Here is a 19497-nt window from a genome sequence, read left to right on the forward strand (position 1 = left end):
ATTAAATACTGAATAACTAAAAATACACATAACATCCACCATTCACAGTTACTTCCTGTAGGAAAACTGTACCCCTATTATCTTAACAGCACGTTATCTGCTTGACCCCTGTGATCTTAAACATTTGGGTGATTAATTTGAAAAGGGAAATCTATTGCAATTTGTGGGTTTTTTTTTCCTATGGAAAGAAATGTTTGAAAACCTATAAAACAGAAATACATTGTTGTGATTTAATTCTAAACCAAATGATGGAAACCAAAAATACACATTTCCTTTATTATAAGAGCAAAGCACACCATAGTCACACCAGAATGCTTCCAGATTTCTCATATAAACATGGAACAATTGCAGTAAAGTATTGATCCTCCTTTTCTGAAGTACACATTGGTGTATATGCTGATATCCATATAGCATCTATACTAGGAGGCTTTCAGTTGAGCATTCAATTTCCTTGGGCCATGATACTGTATATCCCCACCCATCCAGCTGCCATGCAAGCTTCAAAAAACATGCATGAGACCCTTATGCTTCTTGAGGGGGAAGCTGCTTAGTGGATGGTATGGGCATAGTGCAGCTAGACATCCAGCTCATCGAAAAAGAAGAGCAGTTATCCTGTTCCCAAATTTCCAGTGCATTCCCTGAAGACCTTGTCTTATAATTCCTATCAGGGCATATTTGCAACCAAATGCTGTCCACTCACCTCATGTACTCCCTGGCCACTAAATGGCTCTGGACATGTCATGGTCAAGCAAACCCATGTCACCATGAAGATATAGGTTTCCACCTGGAAACCTATGACTTAGTTGTGAAAGAACACGTGGATCCAGAATAAGTCTCCACACTCATTTATGGACCTGCCACCAAGGCTCTACTCTTGGAAGACAATCATACTCGGCTACGAGAGATCGCCTGTAGTAGTAATCACTCTACTGATCACAATGCTGTAAACTCTCAGCCCATGTATCCCATTCCCTTACACCTCCCTTGTGCAGCATCGCTCTACTCGAGTCAACAAGGGAACTTTACAAGTATAATTACTTGAACCTTGGGGTGCCTTGTCCTGACTCAAAATATCATCCAGTTCCAATGATAACAATACAAATTGCCTCTAGAATTCTTAAGTTTGTAGTGTGATATAGGAGGGTGCTAACCCAGCTTAGACAACAGAAAGCTGAATGCTCTTTTGATCTTTTTTCTAGGTAGCTTTTATGATTCAGAATCCCTTCAGCACATTATGTTTAAGATTGCTTGTATCTGTCAGCAGAATAAGGTAAACTGAGAAATCTTTGAAATTATTTTTTATTTTAGGTCATTTTTATTGTAGTTTTCAGATGAACAAGTTTGCATAAAAGATGGGTAACATGTATCTCTCAAATTCGTAAGGTACCTTCTGGTGTATATGAAAAGGTAAAATTACTTGAGCACATATAGCAATCTAGAAACAAGCTTACCTTGGAGTGCCCAGAAATCTTTGTGATCTAAGTTGTTCAGCCACATACAGAGACGCTGCTATAACCAGAAGCTCCTTTTTCTCAGAGTCTTTCAACTTGTGTCCTACATTTAAAATGATTTTTCAGAAATGTTAAGGTAGCATTAATGGGTGATACATATACCATTTTTTTTGTACAATTTCATATCCCATCATCTGCCTCCCTCCAAAGGTTGAAGTACTGAGGCGCCTTCTACACTGCCATTTAATCCAGATTATCAATTCAGATAATCCACATTATCTGCTTTGAACTGGATTATATGAGTCTGCAATGCCATATAATCCAGATTAAAGCATAAAATTTGGATTTTATATGGCAATGTAGAAGGGGCCTGAGAAATAGAGCATTGCAAATTAATGCAGTTTAACACCACTGTAACTGCCATGGGCCAATGCTATAGAATTATGGGAGATGGAGTTTTACAATTCCTTTCGCCTTTTCTGCCAAAGAGTTCTGATACGTCAACTACAATTTTCATGATCCCATATTATTATTATTATTATTATTATTATTATTATTATTAATACTAATATTTAAACCCTGCTTTATCTCTCCATAAGGAGACTCCAAGTGGCTTAACATAAAAGCATTCACATACAAATTAAAATATACAAATATACAAACATTAATACAGAATTAAATATAAACAGTGTTTACAAAAACATTGAAACATGGCAGTCACAGCGTTGTCGAACTGCATTAATTCTACCATGTGGAATTTTACCACCTTATGTCTATGACAACTGCTCAGTACAGCATGCATTTTATGAAATGAAATGCCCTCCGCATGAACACTATCACATTCACACACTTCTCTCATAATATATTGGCATCGTTTTATTCCTTTCCCAGTCAACTACAACTATATTTCATCAGATTTTTGGAAAAGGAGGGGAAATAAAGGAAAGTATTTCTAAATTTCAGCTGCCTAAAAGATATTGGGTCTTATTGGTCATAGGACATGCATTGTTACAAGCTACAAAAATGATGGAATATCCATAAGGCCAATATGGAAACCACAAATAACTGCTGCTTTTAAAATGCTGCTTTGTGTTGATGAAGGCTGACAATTAAGAAACATATATATGTGAAAATGAGTCTGAACATGTGTCAAGTACTATACTCCAAGTAAAAATTTAATTAAAAGTTGCCAACTGAGGTTAATGGGAAAGCTGTCAGGATATTTCAGAGAATTAAGTGAAGTTATTAAGATGTTTTATTTATTGATTACTGGTTTTTTTTAAAAAAAAATCCTAACAAAAGGGTATTTTGTGTTTTATGAGACCTACATAGTCAGATAGCATTGTTGTTGTTGTTATTATTTTAACAACCAACAAAAGAATTCTATATTCATTAGAAAAAAGACAATTTTGTCTTTCCGAAAGAAATAATCTGTACAAGTAGATATAAATTTGACATATCTAGAACAAGGGGGCTATATAGCTTCAGCTTTTTAAATATGATTTTCATTTCCCACTTAACCTTAAGGAATTCATGGCCTATTTATTGATGCTATTTGCTTTATACAGAATTACAAACAGACAATACAACAGAGAACTAAAGTATACAAATGTAAACAGAAATTACCACATCTCTAAGAGCACTCAAAATTACTGCCATAATCACAGTGGATGTGTAACTTCACCACGTGTTTTCATATCAGAGTTAAGTTAGAGTACTCACATTGATCCATGGGAAAGAAGACCCAGGTTTTTGGGATTTTTTTTTTTTTACTAACATTTCTAGACTTATACATGAGTATATAGGGTAGATTTTGTTAGATGCTTAGTAACAATAACAAATTCAGTTCACATTTTTAATAAGAAAAACATAAATACAGCTGCTGTACTAGTTGTGTCAACAATACTGCAAACAGAGCAGTATTCATTCCTGGTCATAGGGGTAATAATTTCCCCTCCGACTTTATCCACAACTGGACAAACAATTACCACCAAAACATGGAGGGGAGGTTTACATGAGCCATACCAAACTTTTTTTCAATTACAAAATTATTTGGAACCCAATTGATGAAAATATTCCCCTTCATGATAACTTATCTAACTTAAGACTTGTTGTTCTGAGTCTTCAAGGCAAACCTATCACAGGATTTTCAGGGGCGGAGAGTATGTATCAATGAAGCATCATAACCCCAGGCATTAAACAAGCATTGCTTGGCAATCACAGTGTTAAAGAAACAGGTGAATTGGCACAGTTATTTCGAATTTAACACTGTTAGATGAGTCTTCAGTTCCGTATACATTTCACTTCAGGCTATCATTTCCCAACTGGAATCCTTAAAAACAAGTTGAATTTAACTTGAAAGAAATAATTTTACCAAGTGCTGTTTTCTCAAAGTGCATAAAAGGAGGGGGAAAAAAACATTTCCTTTGTTGTCTTGTAGACATCACAGTTTCACATTCGATCTAAAATAGTTTTCAAATAAGAAATAATTTGAAAACTATTTTAGACTCAATGTAAAACTGTAATGTCTGCAAGACTACAGAGTAAATACATTTTTCCCTGTAGTTACTTTGCCAGAAGAAAGGCAAGACATAAATAATTTATATAGAGGCAGTCCCCAAATTACAAACATCCAACTTACAAATGACTCATACTTAAGAACAGGGATGAAACAACAGGAAGTGAGAGAAATCTACCCCTCAGAAGGGAAATTCACTCTTGAAAGAGTTATCATGGGGAAAAGGTGTATCAACTGAAGCTTTATCCCCCATCCTTGTTTCCACAAGTCAAATTTTTCAAAATCCAATTATCACAGGGATAGAAAGTGCGGTGAAATCTTCTAAAGAGGAGCACAAAGCACAAAGGTGTTAACCTTTCCCTATGCTATGCAAAGCTAATATATGTGCATACATATATTGGCTGGAGTTACACCGAAAAAATGTACTTATTCCAACTTAAATAGATATTCAACTTAAACACAAACCTACATAACCTATCTTGTTTGTAACTTGGGGACTTCCTGTATATATACATGTCTGTGTACACATACACACACCTTTTATGTTTAAAACTCAGTATTGGGGTTCAGCCTGAGTTTGAACTTGAACCTGATTCTCTGTTTGTTCCTCCTGTTGCTAATGAAAATATATTTACTGATGCTAATGGAAATGTACCTTTTGATGCCAATGCTCCTGAAATTAGTGGGGAAGAAACTGCTGTAGGTTTGGAAAATGCCAATGTTCCTGAAATTAGTGAGGAAGGAACTTCTGTAGATTTGGAAAATGAAAGTACCAGTGTTCATGAGAATGTTTCAGAGGGAGACCTTGAACTTTCCCTCCCTTCTGCACCTGTTAACTGTAATGACAACAGAAGGGGCCAAATTTGGGAAGACAGAAGTAAATCACTCAGTTTGCGTCGATCCTCCCGAATTCAAGAATTAAAAACATTGGCTTCAAAAAAGAAGGGCGGTTCACGGAACCAATTCTTGAATTTTAATTGCCTTACGCCGGGCTGACTGTCTCAGTTCAGGCATCGTTTCAGAATTGAGGAAGACCTTGGCAGTTCTCCCGGTTCCCTGGCCATAGTTTGGGAAGATTTCTAGGATATCAAGTACGGTTAGTGGATTGCTAACAGGTTCCAGTATTTCACAGTGAGGCTTTTGGTTTTGCTTTGTCCATTTAAATTCATGTTTGCTGATTTTGCTGTGGCTTTTGACTTGCATTTTTCCTTTATTTTGTAACCATTTTTCTTCAATAAAAAGGATTGTTTTTCACAGCCAAGTGTGGTGGATAGTTATCTTAGGGCCTCGTTCCCTGCTCTGGATTGCAACACTCACCTTTAAAGCCATCAGGATACACTTCAGGAAGGAATTTGGTGCTAATGTCTCCCTGGACAAAGCGTGGATGGGTTATCACTTCACGCAGCAAGGCAATGTTGTGTGCTACACCTGAAAGTAAAGTAACATTTAGCCTGACAAATCAACAGTTGAAATAGCTATCAACATGAATATGGAATGGTAGCAGCAAGGAATGATTTCTCTGCTGCCTACATTGCCATGGAGTATGCTTTCAAATATACTCTAGCCTGTGCTTGGTCAGATTTGTTTTGAATCCTCCACCAACACTACTCTAGTCTCCATCTCACTCATATAAGTGCGACAACTCCTTAGAAAACCAAGGGGCTGGTGTGGCTCTGCTCCATGAGAGGAGACATTCAGAAGCAATTGCGTCCACCATCCTGGCCATTTCCCCATTCCAGATGTCAGCCAGAGCTCCGACAGAACTGCCTGCCAAGGTGACAGGAAAATCCCCAAGAGCGATCAAGAATCCATCTGGGTCATGGGCGGAAAACTTAAGGAGACCAATTCAATTTAGGGAGTGGGAACAAATGTGGAACAAAAAGTTAAAATATACGTATGCTATGGACTTGAAGGAGAACTGGTTTAAAATGTTCAACAGATAGTACATCACTCCAAAAAAATTAAGCCATATGTATAAAAATACATCGGATAAGTGTTGGAAATGTGGTGAAGAAGTAGGTACATTCTATCACATGTGGTGGACTGTAAGGAAACAACTAAATATTGGTCTTTAATCCATGAGAAAACACCAAAAAAAATTAAACAAAAAGTTCAAGAAAAAACCAGAATATTATTTGGTGGGCTTCACTGATTTGGAATTACAATTGGATGAAAATGAAGACAAATTACTGACATTTATTACAACAGCGGCTAGAATCATTTTTGCAAAACTTTGGGGAAAAAAGAGCAATCCCCATGGTGGATGAGTGGGTGGATAAGGTAAAAGAGATAAGAGACATGGATGAGCTAACTTTTTTGCTAAAGAAAAATACCGGGAAACCTATAAAAAAGACAGATTGGGCTCTCTTTTATGACTATGAAATGAAAAGAAAAGAGAGAGAAACAAAGAAGAGGTAAATAAACAATGAAATAAAAGACAAGAAGATCCTGAGATTGGAATGGAAGTCATTTTATTTTATATTTTATTTTTTGTGTTTTTTTGTATTTTTGCATTTTTGTATTTTTTCTCTCTCTCTCTTCTTTTTTAGGTAGCTGTTTTGTTGAGTTATTGATTGTATTTCCTACTTTTCTATCTTCTTTCTAAATATTCCCCCTCTTTCCATGTATTTATGTGCTAAACTGTTTAATAAAAAATAATTCAAAAAAATAAAAGAATCCATCTGGGTCCACAAGCTTTCTGGGGCAGACCATCTTAATCGGTCCCTCACCCCTGCGGACGTTTGAAGACCCAGCAAATCTAAACCTGACCAGGTAGTGATCTGACCATGACTAGAATTGTGCCAAGTTCTTCCACATCACCATCATCACCCTATCTTCAACAGAAAACAAGGTCTAAAGTGTGTCCCGCAACATGGGTAAGGCAAGACACCACCTGGGATAGCCCCATGGTTGTCATGGAGTCAATGAAGTCCTGAGCCACTCCTGACAGGGCAGCCTCAGCATGGATGTTGAAGTCTACCAGCACTATTAGCCATTGAGATTTCAACACCAATCGTGAGACCACCTCGGATAGCTCAGGAAGGGAGACTGTTAAGCAGCAGGGTAGACAGCACACCAACAGAATCCCTATTCTGTCTTGGTCACCCAACTTTAGGTAAATACACTCGAACACAGTTGACTGTGGGATGGGGAAACCAGTCACGATAGACCGCTGCGACTTCACCTCCCCGCCACCCCCCAGGCCCTGCCAGCTGTTGCACAGAGAATCCTGGTGGGCAGAGCTGTGAGAGACTAACCTCTCAGTTTCATCCAGCCAGGTCTCTGTGATACAGACCAGGTTACAGTATATCTATAATAGGAACAATATTCTACAGGACAAATGAGAGTCATTTTACTTTTCTTTTCCAGTATCTTAGATAACGTTCCCATATTAAACATTATAAACAATTTTAGGTTTCCATACTATTTTCTCCATTCTTCACCCCCACTCTCCAAGCCCCAACACTGAGAGATGGCTAGTACATTACTGATATAACATTACGGTTAACTCTTGAACACGTCATGTCTCATTATATTATGAGAAACTGAACATTTGGTTAAGCTGCATTTCTCTCTAAGTTACACTACACAGTATCTTATGAAACTTGCATTCCTATTCTAATTTTACTTTTTGAAAAATCCTAGACTGTATAGAAAATAATACTAAATGAGTTAACTGAAAGTTGTTGAATCAAACCATCCATATTTAGCGTAACAAAAATCCCAGAGAAAAATGTAAGATTAAGGAAGTAAACTGTAGACATTTCTCTTGTGAATAAGGACAGCCACCTATGAAAATATTGGAACAGAGATTTTTATCCTAAGTACAAATTCAAAAGTTCTGCACACATAGCCTCCACATGTTCCAGACTGAGTGAGCACAATAATATATTACACACTACAATGGAGGAACTGAATGCTTTTTCCACATGCTTTTTCTTGCTGAAACCACTCTAAGATCCCTGGTGAGATTATAGTTGATGACTGATGAAAGGAATCTGTGTGTCTACTGAATGCCACAATATCTGAAATCAAATATTATTTTAATTATCTTCAAACTATGAGCATGAGAAAAAAAATCATGCATTTCTGCAATAAGTTCAGCTTCAACTAAAGGCCATTTTACAGAGTTCAAGGAAAAGACAAAGTACTCTGAATGAATGAGTGTCATGAAAATGTAAATTAACATTCTAGCGTGTGTGTCCCCCCCCCCCCTCCTGTAAGTGCCCAAAACACTATTTTAAGCTATCTCTGTATCAGATTTGGATGCTTATGCACACCTATTCTGTCAAGTGAATTAATGGCTACAGTGTTATAACCTCAACCACAAGGTATCTCGGACCAAAGAGTTCAGAAATTTCAAAGTATGATTTGCTGTTTAGCATGACCTCAGTGAAAGTTCACAAGGTATCCCCCATCTGTGTGAATAACTATGAGGCTACAGAAATCTGGACCCCTAGAGGAGTTTACTCTTGGCTACCTGCTGCTACCAAAACACCAGCCAGACATTAACCCCCACATTCTCACAGGATCAAACAGAGGCCAGTCCAACTATATATTACATCCATCCTGCAATGATATTTCCTTCTGCACAACTTTTCATTTTTTTCAGAAAAGATAGATTTGGCAACTGAGAATGAAGTCGCAAAAGCTAAGAGAATAATGAAATCTATCACTTTGGTACAGTTTATTCAGAATGCAAAAAGAACTGGGTAACAAGGGAAATTATTTTACAGACTATGAGACAAGAGGAGAAAAACACAAAATTAGGTTGATGATACTATGGATTTTAAACCAATTTTTGTAATTTCACTTAGCACATTAAAACCACCACTACAATAATCAGACTTTGCATCCCAAATGTCAAGAAAATATAGCTAGTTATCCTATTTTTGAATTATAATACATGCTAAGCTATAGCTAAACATTTTACTAAAAAGGAACCCAAAAACTCTGGGTTGACTTATCTACAGGTCAATGTGAGACTCTTTCTGCAATGGTGCTATTTATTTATCCATGTGTCATATTGAAATCCATAATTTTGGACCCGAACCTGCCTCTGTGATCAGCTAGTACATGGGTATATACACAGCAATGAAAGGCATCTTTATGCCAGATATTTCTGGTCCAAACTAACTGGACAGGAGTGCAAAAGTTTCTTCACTAGTCTATTGTGAAAAGCATAACACCCAAGTAATCAGACAGAATAATATTTCTAAATAAATGGCTTGGAACTATTCAGAATAATTTAGTTCTAACAATAAATGGGTACATCATCGGCAGTAAATTAGTAACAAGTTAAACTATAATGTCAGTGGACATCTTGCAAATCTACTTGTACTATCTTAGTATTTCAAATTTATATTTTATGAGCATTGTCAAATTACTGTTGTCAGCAATTGTAGGACATCACCCAGGAACCATTACCTTTCTACATATAGAATCATAGAATTGGAAGAGACCTCATGGGCCATCCAGTCCAACCCCCTGCCAAGAAGCAGGAAAATCGCATTCAAAGCACCCCTGACAAATGGCTATCTAGCCTCCAGCCTCTGCAGATGGCCATTCAGCCTCATTCTGTTCTAAACAGAATGACCAAATGTTAATCCTAAATTAGTATTTCTTGTTAATGTTTTGTGCATCTTCGAGTTACTTCTAACTTATAGCAACCCTAATGTGAATATGTTGTAGGGTTTCTCTGAGACAGAAGACTTGTCTATACCTGCCACATACCAGAGCTTCTGGATAATATCCAGGGACTTCTGGTCATAAACACAGGGTGAAGCCAGTTTACCTGTTTTACTGGAAGTTTTATTATGAAAAACCACAAAGTACTCCAGAGCTACCCTGAGACTCCAGAGCAGCGTTGCACTTCGGGATGTGTGTACAGAGTTGGGCCATTGACCCCTCCTTTCCCCCTCCTCTCTCCAGATCCTATAATCACCTTTGCTGACATTGGCAGACATATGGCAACACCTAGAAGTTCTCTGGAGCTCTGTGGTTATCATTGTGGTGACAAAAACATCACAAGTAAGGGTGACCATCAGGCCTCCCCTCTCACCACTGCTGCGTTTTGGTATCAGAGTGGTGAAAATACTATGGCAGGATTCAAAACTGGTCCAAAGCACCAGATATTGTGGCCCATGTAGATGGGCCCTAAGAAAATGCAACTTGCCCTAGATCACCAGTAAGCTTTTATGGCCAAGCACTCCAGACCCATAGTCCAATGATCAAACCACTAGACCATTCTGGTCCATTCACCTATACATAGCCAATTTCAGGTACTGGGCCAAAACATCTCTAGTCTTTGATCTTGAGTTAGACATCCTCCTCCTACAAAGATCCATAAAACTTTCCACCAGCTTTTGTACAGACGTTGAAAAGTAATGAGGAATTGACCCCATAAAAGGCTGAATGACAAGATACATCCCTGGCTTCTGCTGCAGTCATACTGGATAGTTTTTAGACATAGCTGCCAAATGTAATAAGGGATGGATACAAGATTTTAATTGGCAGCTTTTCTCACCTGCAACCTACATTCGTTTTTCTTTTCTATAAGACAAAGAAAAAGAAAAACAAAAGACAAAACTCCCCCAAAAATCTAAAAGCCAGCGAATATAATCAGAGAAAAAATATTTCATACCTCTAAAGCAACAGTTTTTCAGATAGATGCTAAATTTGAATAAAAAAAGAGTGTGTCATCAGCCTTTAATAGAGCTTAGTGTGACATACCAGAATGTTCTTTTATCACCACGTCTTTATATTTGTAATATAAATTATGTGCATTATATAAAATTAAGTAAGAATTATATGTACGTGGTGATCTACATGTCATAGAATTTAATTAGTAAAATGCAAAATAAGCTGATTGTTGTACTTCATCATTCATGAAAAACATTCTTCAGTATAAATATTTACTGACACTAAACATATTCTGTGTTGATTAGCCCTTTTTACAGTATTAAGCTTCTGTCAACTTGACATTCACAAAACGCAAATCTGCATTTATCCATGTAAACTTAATTGGTATCCTACATGTCTCTCCATAGATAAACAATTCAATATATTTAACTTGCTGAGAATTTTAATTGTGTTAAGTGGAATGGAAAGAACTTTATTTGCATAGTTATTAGTTGGGAAAGCATTAAATTCATTTTTATGAGAGATTTAAACTGCATAATGATAATTGAGCATTACTATTTTGCTAGACAATCTTAGAAATGCACTGTATGAGTTGACATTTAATAATAAGACTGCAGGAACAGCCCGGTGTTAAGGTTGGGTCAGATAAATCACATTTTATCATTTTTGTGGATAGAATTCGTTGTCAGCTGGATACCTCTACATGGAATAGTAGCTTTAGTAGCATGATAGCTTACATTGCATATAATCTATGTGACTATTCCAGTGAACAGGCTTATTTGGGACTTGGGTCCAACAATTAACAACTGGCAGCCATTTAGTTTTATGACAGTCATGAAGCTGGAAGAAATCACAAAGTAGGTCACCATATCATACCATATTGGCTAAATAACCATCTGTCAATGGTGTGGCCCTTAGCAGCTGCAATTTTCCAATCTTTTGGACCCTGAGTGAACATGGAAGCCCTTAATGCATGTTAAACTGAAAACTTTTTGTTAGGTGATAAAGCGTTTCATTTTGTTTAAATAGCTCTAACATGGAAAGACAGATATCCTAGATACAGGTCTGTACAAAACATGTTAAAGGAAAAACAATTCTTACTCCCAGCATTAGAATAACCTCCAAATAAGCCTGTTCACTGGAATACTCACGTAGATCATCATCCCTTCGAATCTTCAATTTTTACAATTTTATTCATTTGATTGTTTGTTTATTAAGAACTATATATTTTTCCCAATATGGGACCCAAGAACATTGAATTTTCAAATAAAGACATAAGGTAGCTATAAGCCTTTTATATTAATTAAAAAGGTGCAAGAGAAAGACTCCATGTGGATGGATGTGCTTTCAAAGTTCAAAATAACTTATCACCAAACTACCAAGATTGCAAGCCTGCCCATTCCTTGGAAATAGCTGCACACATTATACACTAGAAAACCTCAGGAATAGGCCACAAAGGAAAAAAATTAATGCCTGGGTAACTTGCTTCTGCATCTAGACCATGAGCTCACTTTCTTAAGTTTCATAATGGTCAAGTGGCCCTGCTTCTTAAACAGCCAAGAGCAAAAGGGGTGCTTTGAATGCAATTTTCCTGTTTCCTGGCAGGGGTTTGGACTGGAAGGCCCACGAGGTCTCTTCCACCTCTATGATTCCATGATTCTATGAAAAGAGGTTATTGAGAGACTAGCCAATGCTCATCAAGGTGGCCAATTTTGAAAAATTCAACATTCTGGTATGACGTAATATATTTTACGTAAATTCAAAAGAGCATTACAAGCAATGTAGCTATCATTTCTGTAAAAGAAAGAAAAAAATTGCCATACATTTTTCAGACATTATGAATTTGTTCATTTTTGCTGTTCCTGTTAATGTAATTTTTATTACATTTCCACAATATATACACTATCACAGTACGGCAACTAATCACAATCTAAATTTTTTCCTTATCCCATCCACCTTTTCTCCCCTTCCCAAGTCCCCAAGGTGTTAGCTGGTTATAATTGTTTTATGTCAGGAATTCCCATTTTTTGAAGAGAAACACTAAAAAAACAAGGGAATTCCTGACATCAAACAATCAGGGCCAGCTAACACCTCACAACAAAGGATTTTCCCCAGGCAGGAAGCAGCCAGGATTTGAAGCTGCAAGGCAATTCAATGCTAATCAAGGTGGCCAGTTGCAACATCCACAGTTGCCTCAAGCAGACAAGAGTTTTTTCTCCCACCCTAGACATACGACAGATATATAAATCTCACTTGGTTTCCAACAGACCTCACAATCTCTGAGGATGCCTGCTATAGATGTGGGTGAAACGTCAAGAGAGAATGCTTCTGGAACATGGCCATACAGCCTGGAAAACTCACAGCAACCCAATTATTATTATTGAAATTTTTAATTTTTAATTCATGCTGCTGACAAAACAGAGTTGAGCATTAAGAAACTGATAGCAGTGTACCAGGTTTGTTCTTCTAATTTAGCATTATTTTAATGTTATTCATAACTTTTATTTTAATATTATCTTTGATTATCTTAATTTTATGTGTGTAGCGTGCATGTTGCTGGGCTTGATTTTAATACATTTTATAATTTCAAGCATCAAGGCATCTAATTTATAACACATAAAGGAATGCAAATTCGTCACTAAATCTACCTTAAAGAAGGTAGATTTCCAGGGAGGGCACTCTGTAAAAAATTTTTCTGGAAAGGGAACAGTAGGCCAAATAGGTTTGGGAACCTTTGCTCTAGACTTAACAATTTAAAACTCCTCTAAGTGTCTGAAATAAATAGCTGAATACCCAAATTGAGTAAAAAGGAAGTGATTTTAGCAAGTCGGAATCTGCCATGCTGTAACTCATTCATAACAAGATCCATAATGACAGATGTGTCAATTAAAGAAAAATACAAATAACCATAATGCTCAAATGAAATTACTCTTCAGCTGTATCTTCTCCTCCCTGCCCCCTCCAAGATGATTTTGTGGAACTTTCTTCACTGCTTCTGCTACCACAGCTCTTCTTTGTTCCTATTTAATCTACTCTGGGTCGGGTTCAGTCTTATTTTATATCTCTTTTCCTTTCTCCCTACTGTTAACCTCCCCTACCCCCCTGGGCTTCTATTCTTTGAAATGCCTGTTTTTGTCTTCTCTTGTTCTCTTCTTCACTGTGCCCTCTAATAATAATTCCTGATCTGCACCCCAATTGTTTTCAGTGCAGCTTCTAGTCTGTCATTTATGATTGACTTGAGGGGGAGAAAAGAGAGGGGCCGCTTTGATTTACCCCAGGGTCTGTATCCCAAGCTGATCTAATCAAAACATTTCTGTGCACAGTTGAGGAGCACTGAGTGGGGAAACTATGAACTTATCCTACTCTTTTTTAAAAAATTCCAACTATAAATGGACTGAAATGATGGCTAGAATCCCAACATCATTTGTAATTGTACAGAACTATATTAGGGTCAGAAGACCTGGTTTCAAATCATCACTTCCCCAGAAACCTCACTGGTAACCTTATGCCACTTACTCCCTTAGCTTCACCTACCTCACAGGGTTGTTGCAAAAATAAAAGAGAAGGAGGAATGCTTTCTTTATTTTTTACAGCTGCCTGTAAAATGCTTTCCAGAGTGGTCTGGAAAGTATACAGGTAAATTGTATAAAGGCAAACAAAATGAACAAACAACAAAACAAGCAAGAATATTTTCTTCAGCTTCCCCTTCAGATAGTAAGATGGCCTACCAGAGTTGATAAATCAGGTGGATATGCTCTGTGATCTTAGAACACTAAAGACAAATCCCTCCTGGTCAGGCCTGTAGCGAGGGGGTGGTTTTAGGGGTTCAACCCCCCCCCCCCCCCGAAATGTTTCAGATTTTTTTAAAAAAACTGGTTTACTCATGAATTTTAACTGGTTAACCAAATCCCCATGCTGCTAAGTCTATGAGATGCAAAAAATTAAGAGTCCCTCCAGAACTGTAAGCACTATCTCAAGCAAATATTGACAATTTATTCACACTGTCATTACTTGCAGCCATAGCCGATGTAGTGAAGCAACCAAGTTGGGGGGGGGGGTGTTTAATGCTCTCATTAAGGAGGACAACTTGGTGGAGGTGGTTGACAGGGGCGGAGCTGCAGGCTATTGAAGGCTGCTCTGCCCCCTGCTGTGCTCTTTGCTTCAGTGTGAGCTAGGAGGCAGGTTTCAACCCCCCCCCCCCGAAATTTTCAACCCTCCCCAAAATGTTAACCCCCCCCCCCCCCCGAAATTGTCAACCCTCCCCGAAATTTTTTTCTGGCTACGGCCCTGGTAGGCTAATTCAAGGGATTTTTCAATCATTAATTTTAAAATATGACTTCAATACATAGTAGCCTTCTATGATCTTCTAACTAGTAGGTCTAATTTGATATTGATCAATAATCAGGGGCAGATAAGAAATGTATTATATGATGATTTAGAGCTCAAAATGGCCAAGGACCTTTATATCTTAGGGACCGCCTCATTCCTTTTCCCTATCAGTGGTCACCTCGATCCACCCAGGAAAATCTCGTATACATACCGGGTCCTAGGGAGGCACATTTGGAAGCTACAAGGCGTAAAGCTTTTTCGATCTGTGCTCCAATTCTGTGGAACTCATTGCCTCCATATATTAGAGCAATGTCAGAGTTGCGACCTTTTGTAAAGGCGCTCAAGACTTGGCTGTTTGGTTGTGCATTTAAGTAATCGGATCAAATTTTGCCATAGTCACTGCTGAATGTTTTATGTTGAATGTTTTTATGTTGAATGTTTTTATATTGAATGTTTTATATTGTGTATAAGCTATTTTAAATTGTAAGTCGCTCGGAGCACTTTGGTGGTGAGCGACTAATTAAGAAATAAAGTGATGATGATGATGATTAATGATGATGATGCCTGGATGAATAAGAACACTTTCATCTTGCAGCACAAACAACACACTACAGATAACAGAGTGCATCTCTCCATAGTGGGTGTTGCCCTGTTCTGTCCCAGAAACAGCATTACAACAAAGGTTAAAGCAACTAAAAAAGCTTTACTTCAGCAAAATGATAATAATGTAACAAACAGCAGCAAAGGAATAGTAGGTAAATCCCACAAGCAAAGCAAAAGTCTTACATCAGACATGAAACAAGAGTCTTTGCGAGGTTCTTTGGAGATGTTGGGGCTGCAAGCAAGGAAACCAGAGCACAGAAGCACTAAGTAGAATGGTTTCTGCCAGCATTGACCACTTTCCTTTCTACTAATTTACAGCCCTCAGCTCACAGCACAGGTGTTCCTAGAGTGAGGTCTGATTGCTCAGCGTCCTTGCATCAATTCTAGCTGACCTTCTCTTTACTTCTTTTGCCCTTCGGCATTCCTGAAACACAGTAACCAGCAGCATGCTTTCCTAGCCTTCTTCTTCTTCCTCAACACTTGCCCCCAAATTCCCATTTCCTACATCTTCAGCCTCCTGTTCTACCTTCTCCTCCTCAGAAGAGGAGTACGCAACAGGAGTGTCACAAGATATTGCACCACCATTCTAAAGGCCCTGCTCTCATAGCTACTTGAATTGTGTCATTTTGCACCTTTGGATGTTCCCTTGGCAGGAGATGCTCCTACAAATGACCTTGTCCGAAGCTGTCTAAAGCCTAAAAGAGTAAAATGGGACTTTTATTTGGTTTGGCACCCAATGCAGTGTAATGTTCTCATAACTGTCACTTTACAGTCTAACCATCTTAGAGCCCATTCACACTACACAGTTGTAGCACTATTGCTCCACTTTAACAACCATGGGTCCATCCTATAAAGCAGTGGTTCTCAGCCTGTGGGTCTCCAGATGTTTAGACCTTCAACTCCCAGAAATTCTAACAGCTGGTAAACTGGCAGGGATTTCTGGGAGTTGTATGCCAAAACACCTGGGGACCAACAGGTTGCAAACCACTGCTATAGAGTCTTGTAGCTGGTGAGATATTGAAGCTGATCATTCTAAAGGCCCCTCCCTAAGCTACCAATCCCAGGATTCCATGGGACATAATCATGGCACTTAAATGTGGAATCACAGCCTAATAATTTTATGCTGTGAATAGAACCCTGATTCAAGTTATACTTCTGGATAATATTTGAAGGTTTTGTATAATTTATTTTAGAATGCAGGGAGATGAGATCTAAGTCATTGAATGTCTCTCCCTTTATGCTTTGTCATCAATCCATGATGCTAACCAAATGGATCTGGGGCATCAACTATGTGTATTAGGTGAAAAGGGGAAGAATACAAAGAACAGGCATCAACCACTTAATAAACATACTCACATAAACTCTCTCAACAATTAGAGTAGATGCTGATGCCAGACATCAACAACAATCCAAAATTCCCCAGCCCAATCTCCTGGAATCACCCAAAACAATGTCACCACATCATCACCTCAGAACCTATTCAGAGGAATACAATGACCAGAGATTAAAGTCACTAATAGGTACATGAGAAACAGCAGAATCAAATTTCTTATGTTCTCGTCCAGCTCAAGTCGTCACACATAATATTCCAAAACGAGTCTTGAAGTTGAAAATTTCTTTCAAGAGCACCTGGACATGATCAGTAACCATGTCCAGGTCTTGATCACCATGTCTAGGAAGAGGATTTTGTGGCTTAAAGTTGTTTCATCTTATGGATCTAGGTCAGTTTTTTTTCATCAGGGGCTTGATCATCAATTCTTTTAAAGCAAACTAGAGATTTTTTTAAAAAAAATTGATCCAGAGAGTTACTCCTATTATCTGAAATAAGGGGTTATGAGAACCATCAAATGATCTGCTGAATATGACTGAACACCTTGTCCCTTTCAAAGTATATTCAACAAACTCATCTGATGCAATTGGATGAGGCATGGTTCTGAACACCTTTGATCTTGAAATAACACTAACTATGGGATCAAAGTTGTGGCTTTATCTTCTAAACGCCTCACAAAATTGTCACAGCACGCCAGCAAAATGTGTAAACTGCCTGGAGCTTGCTGAATGAAAGGCAAATATACATGTATTAATATGAATAAATATTATATATTATTATTTCTCAGTGCAGCTGTTAGTCTACTGTGGCCAGACTGGCACTTGTCACATAATTTCATTCCAGTTATTTTTTGTGTTAATTATTCTTGTACAAATCTTTGCAAATTTTCTATAGATACATATGGAGGATGTGTTCTAGTTTTTAACAGTTATTTCAAATGTAATGTTTCCCCAACTGTTTCTCACACATAGTCCGTGTATATGCCATTATATTTTGATGGAATTTACTTAAGGGTGGAGTTTGTTTGGCATTAATATCTAGGTATAGTATCAAGATGCAGCCAGATTTTTCTGTCACCAAAAAGGTAAGAAAGGGGTGGGAAAAAACCCAAGTGGAAAACAGGAACAATGCCAAGTTCACTGTTGTCTAGATTCAGTTTACACATCATGTGTATTTCTTTTTGAAGGATTCCATAAAAGATGGGGAGTATCAAGAATAGCAACAGATCACAAGAGATAATACCGTCTGTGCACCTTCTCACATGGCTTTCTATAGTGGATCATACACATACACAAAAACCCTAGTAATTTTGATATATCTTTTCTTCCAAATTACAAAGAGATATTTACCTTTTTCTTCTGGGGTTTTGCCAGTGCTGATAAAAACTGTCAAATAAAAAAATCTCTTGCCCCTACTGCTGCAGAGATTCAGCATTTTTGGTTGGCCATACTGTTATGAATGAATGACATCAATGTGAGGAAAGCCTTTCAAATCTACCTGCAGTCCCTAAAGGCTATTCCTTGCTCATAGCATCTGTACGCAATGAACATATTTACAAATGTTATTTTTTAAGAAAATGATTGGATCTATATCTAAGATAACTGATCTAGAGTGTATCTTTTTAAAAAAACACATGATAATCATCTTAAATTATTTGCCTCCTCTGACTAGGCATTTAGTCATGCAAGACAAGAGCATGCACAACCAAAACCACTGATTGCCAATCGTTCAAAATCATTTTTGCTATAGGGAAAACCTAAATCAGATACCAAGGAGAAACAATGAGATACAATATACTACATATATTTGAAGAAAAGCCTTAAATAGTCTTTTCCATTAGTAGCAATTATCCAAATGACTGGCAGATTAAGATTGCTAAAGAAGAAAAATAAGATTGCTAGTGAAAGTCATTTATATTTTTAAAAATCCACTTAAATATGCATTAACGAAGCATACAAAAACTGAAGATGTAATATAGTTCTTTCTTTCACATTATTTTACATGAAAGGAAAGTACTCCTAAGAAAGAGACCAAGAGGATTTTGTGTGCGAATGTAGGTTTTTTAGTGTTCTGATTTCTTTTTCATTCACGCAATATCATAACAGTCAAATTAGAAAGTTGTTGCCTAAGCAATCTTATAATCTTATACATAAATATAAAATGCCACAGCAATATGGTCATACACACCTAAACAATCATAGGCACATGTTACAAGTAATCCTTAATGAATTCAGTGGCATTTATATATAAGTAAACCTACTAACTGCGCTGAAAGAAAGAAAAACACCCAGTTCTTCTGATAGGACCATTTGGCTTATCCGATCCTGAAAGGTTATTTTGTATTCTCATTTCAAATTCTAATGTGCCTTTAAAAAAAAGTCAATCACAGGAATAAACAAATCTTCTTATTGGGATATACATTTGCTTCCATATAACCTTTTGCCCTTCAAGCCAACTCTAGCAAGTTATCAGATCCAGAATAAAGAATAAAGCACAGTGCATTGCATTACATTCATTCTGTCTTCCTGCATAAAATTCACCAACCTCAAACTATTTATTATTTTTCAGCTGGCAGATTATAAAACTGATTCTGCATCACAAATTTTAAGTTTTGTGAATCTACA

The 19497-nt window shown here is 37.4% G+C and overlaps 1 protein-coding gene across 1 annotated transcript in view; it reads right to left on the reverse strand.

The window, feature by feature from the left end:
* Positions 1 to 19497, reverse strand: part of PCCA (propionyl-CoA carboxylase subunit alpha) — a 273331-nt gene that overhangs the window by 115226 nt on the left and 138608 nt on the right. Inside the window, exons 17-18 of the mRNA XM_060769564.2 lie at positions 5287 to 5397; positions 1452 to 1554 (exon numbers count right to left, since the gene is read on the reverse strand). Coding sequence (XP_060625547.2) covers positions 1452 to 1554; positions 5287 to 5397 — 214 coding nt within the window. The remainder of the gene's footprint in view (positions 1 to 1451; positions 1555 to 5286; positions 5398 to 19497) is intronic.

The sequence above is a fragment of the Anolis sagrei genome, chromosome 3 (assembly GCF_037176765.1).
Source record: "Anolis sagrei isolate rAnoSag1 chromosome 3, rAnoSag1.mat, whole genome shotgun sequence".
Lineage (NCBI taxonomy): Eukaryota > Metazoa > Chordata > Lepidosauria > Squamata > Dactyloidae > Anolis > Anolis sagrei.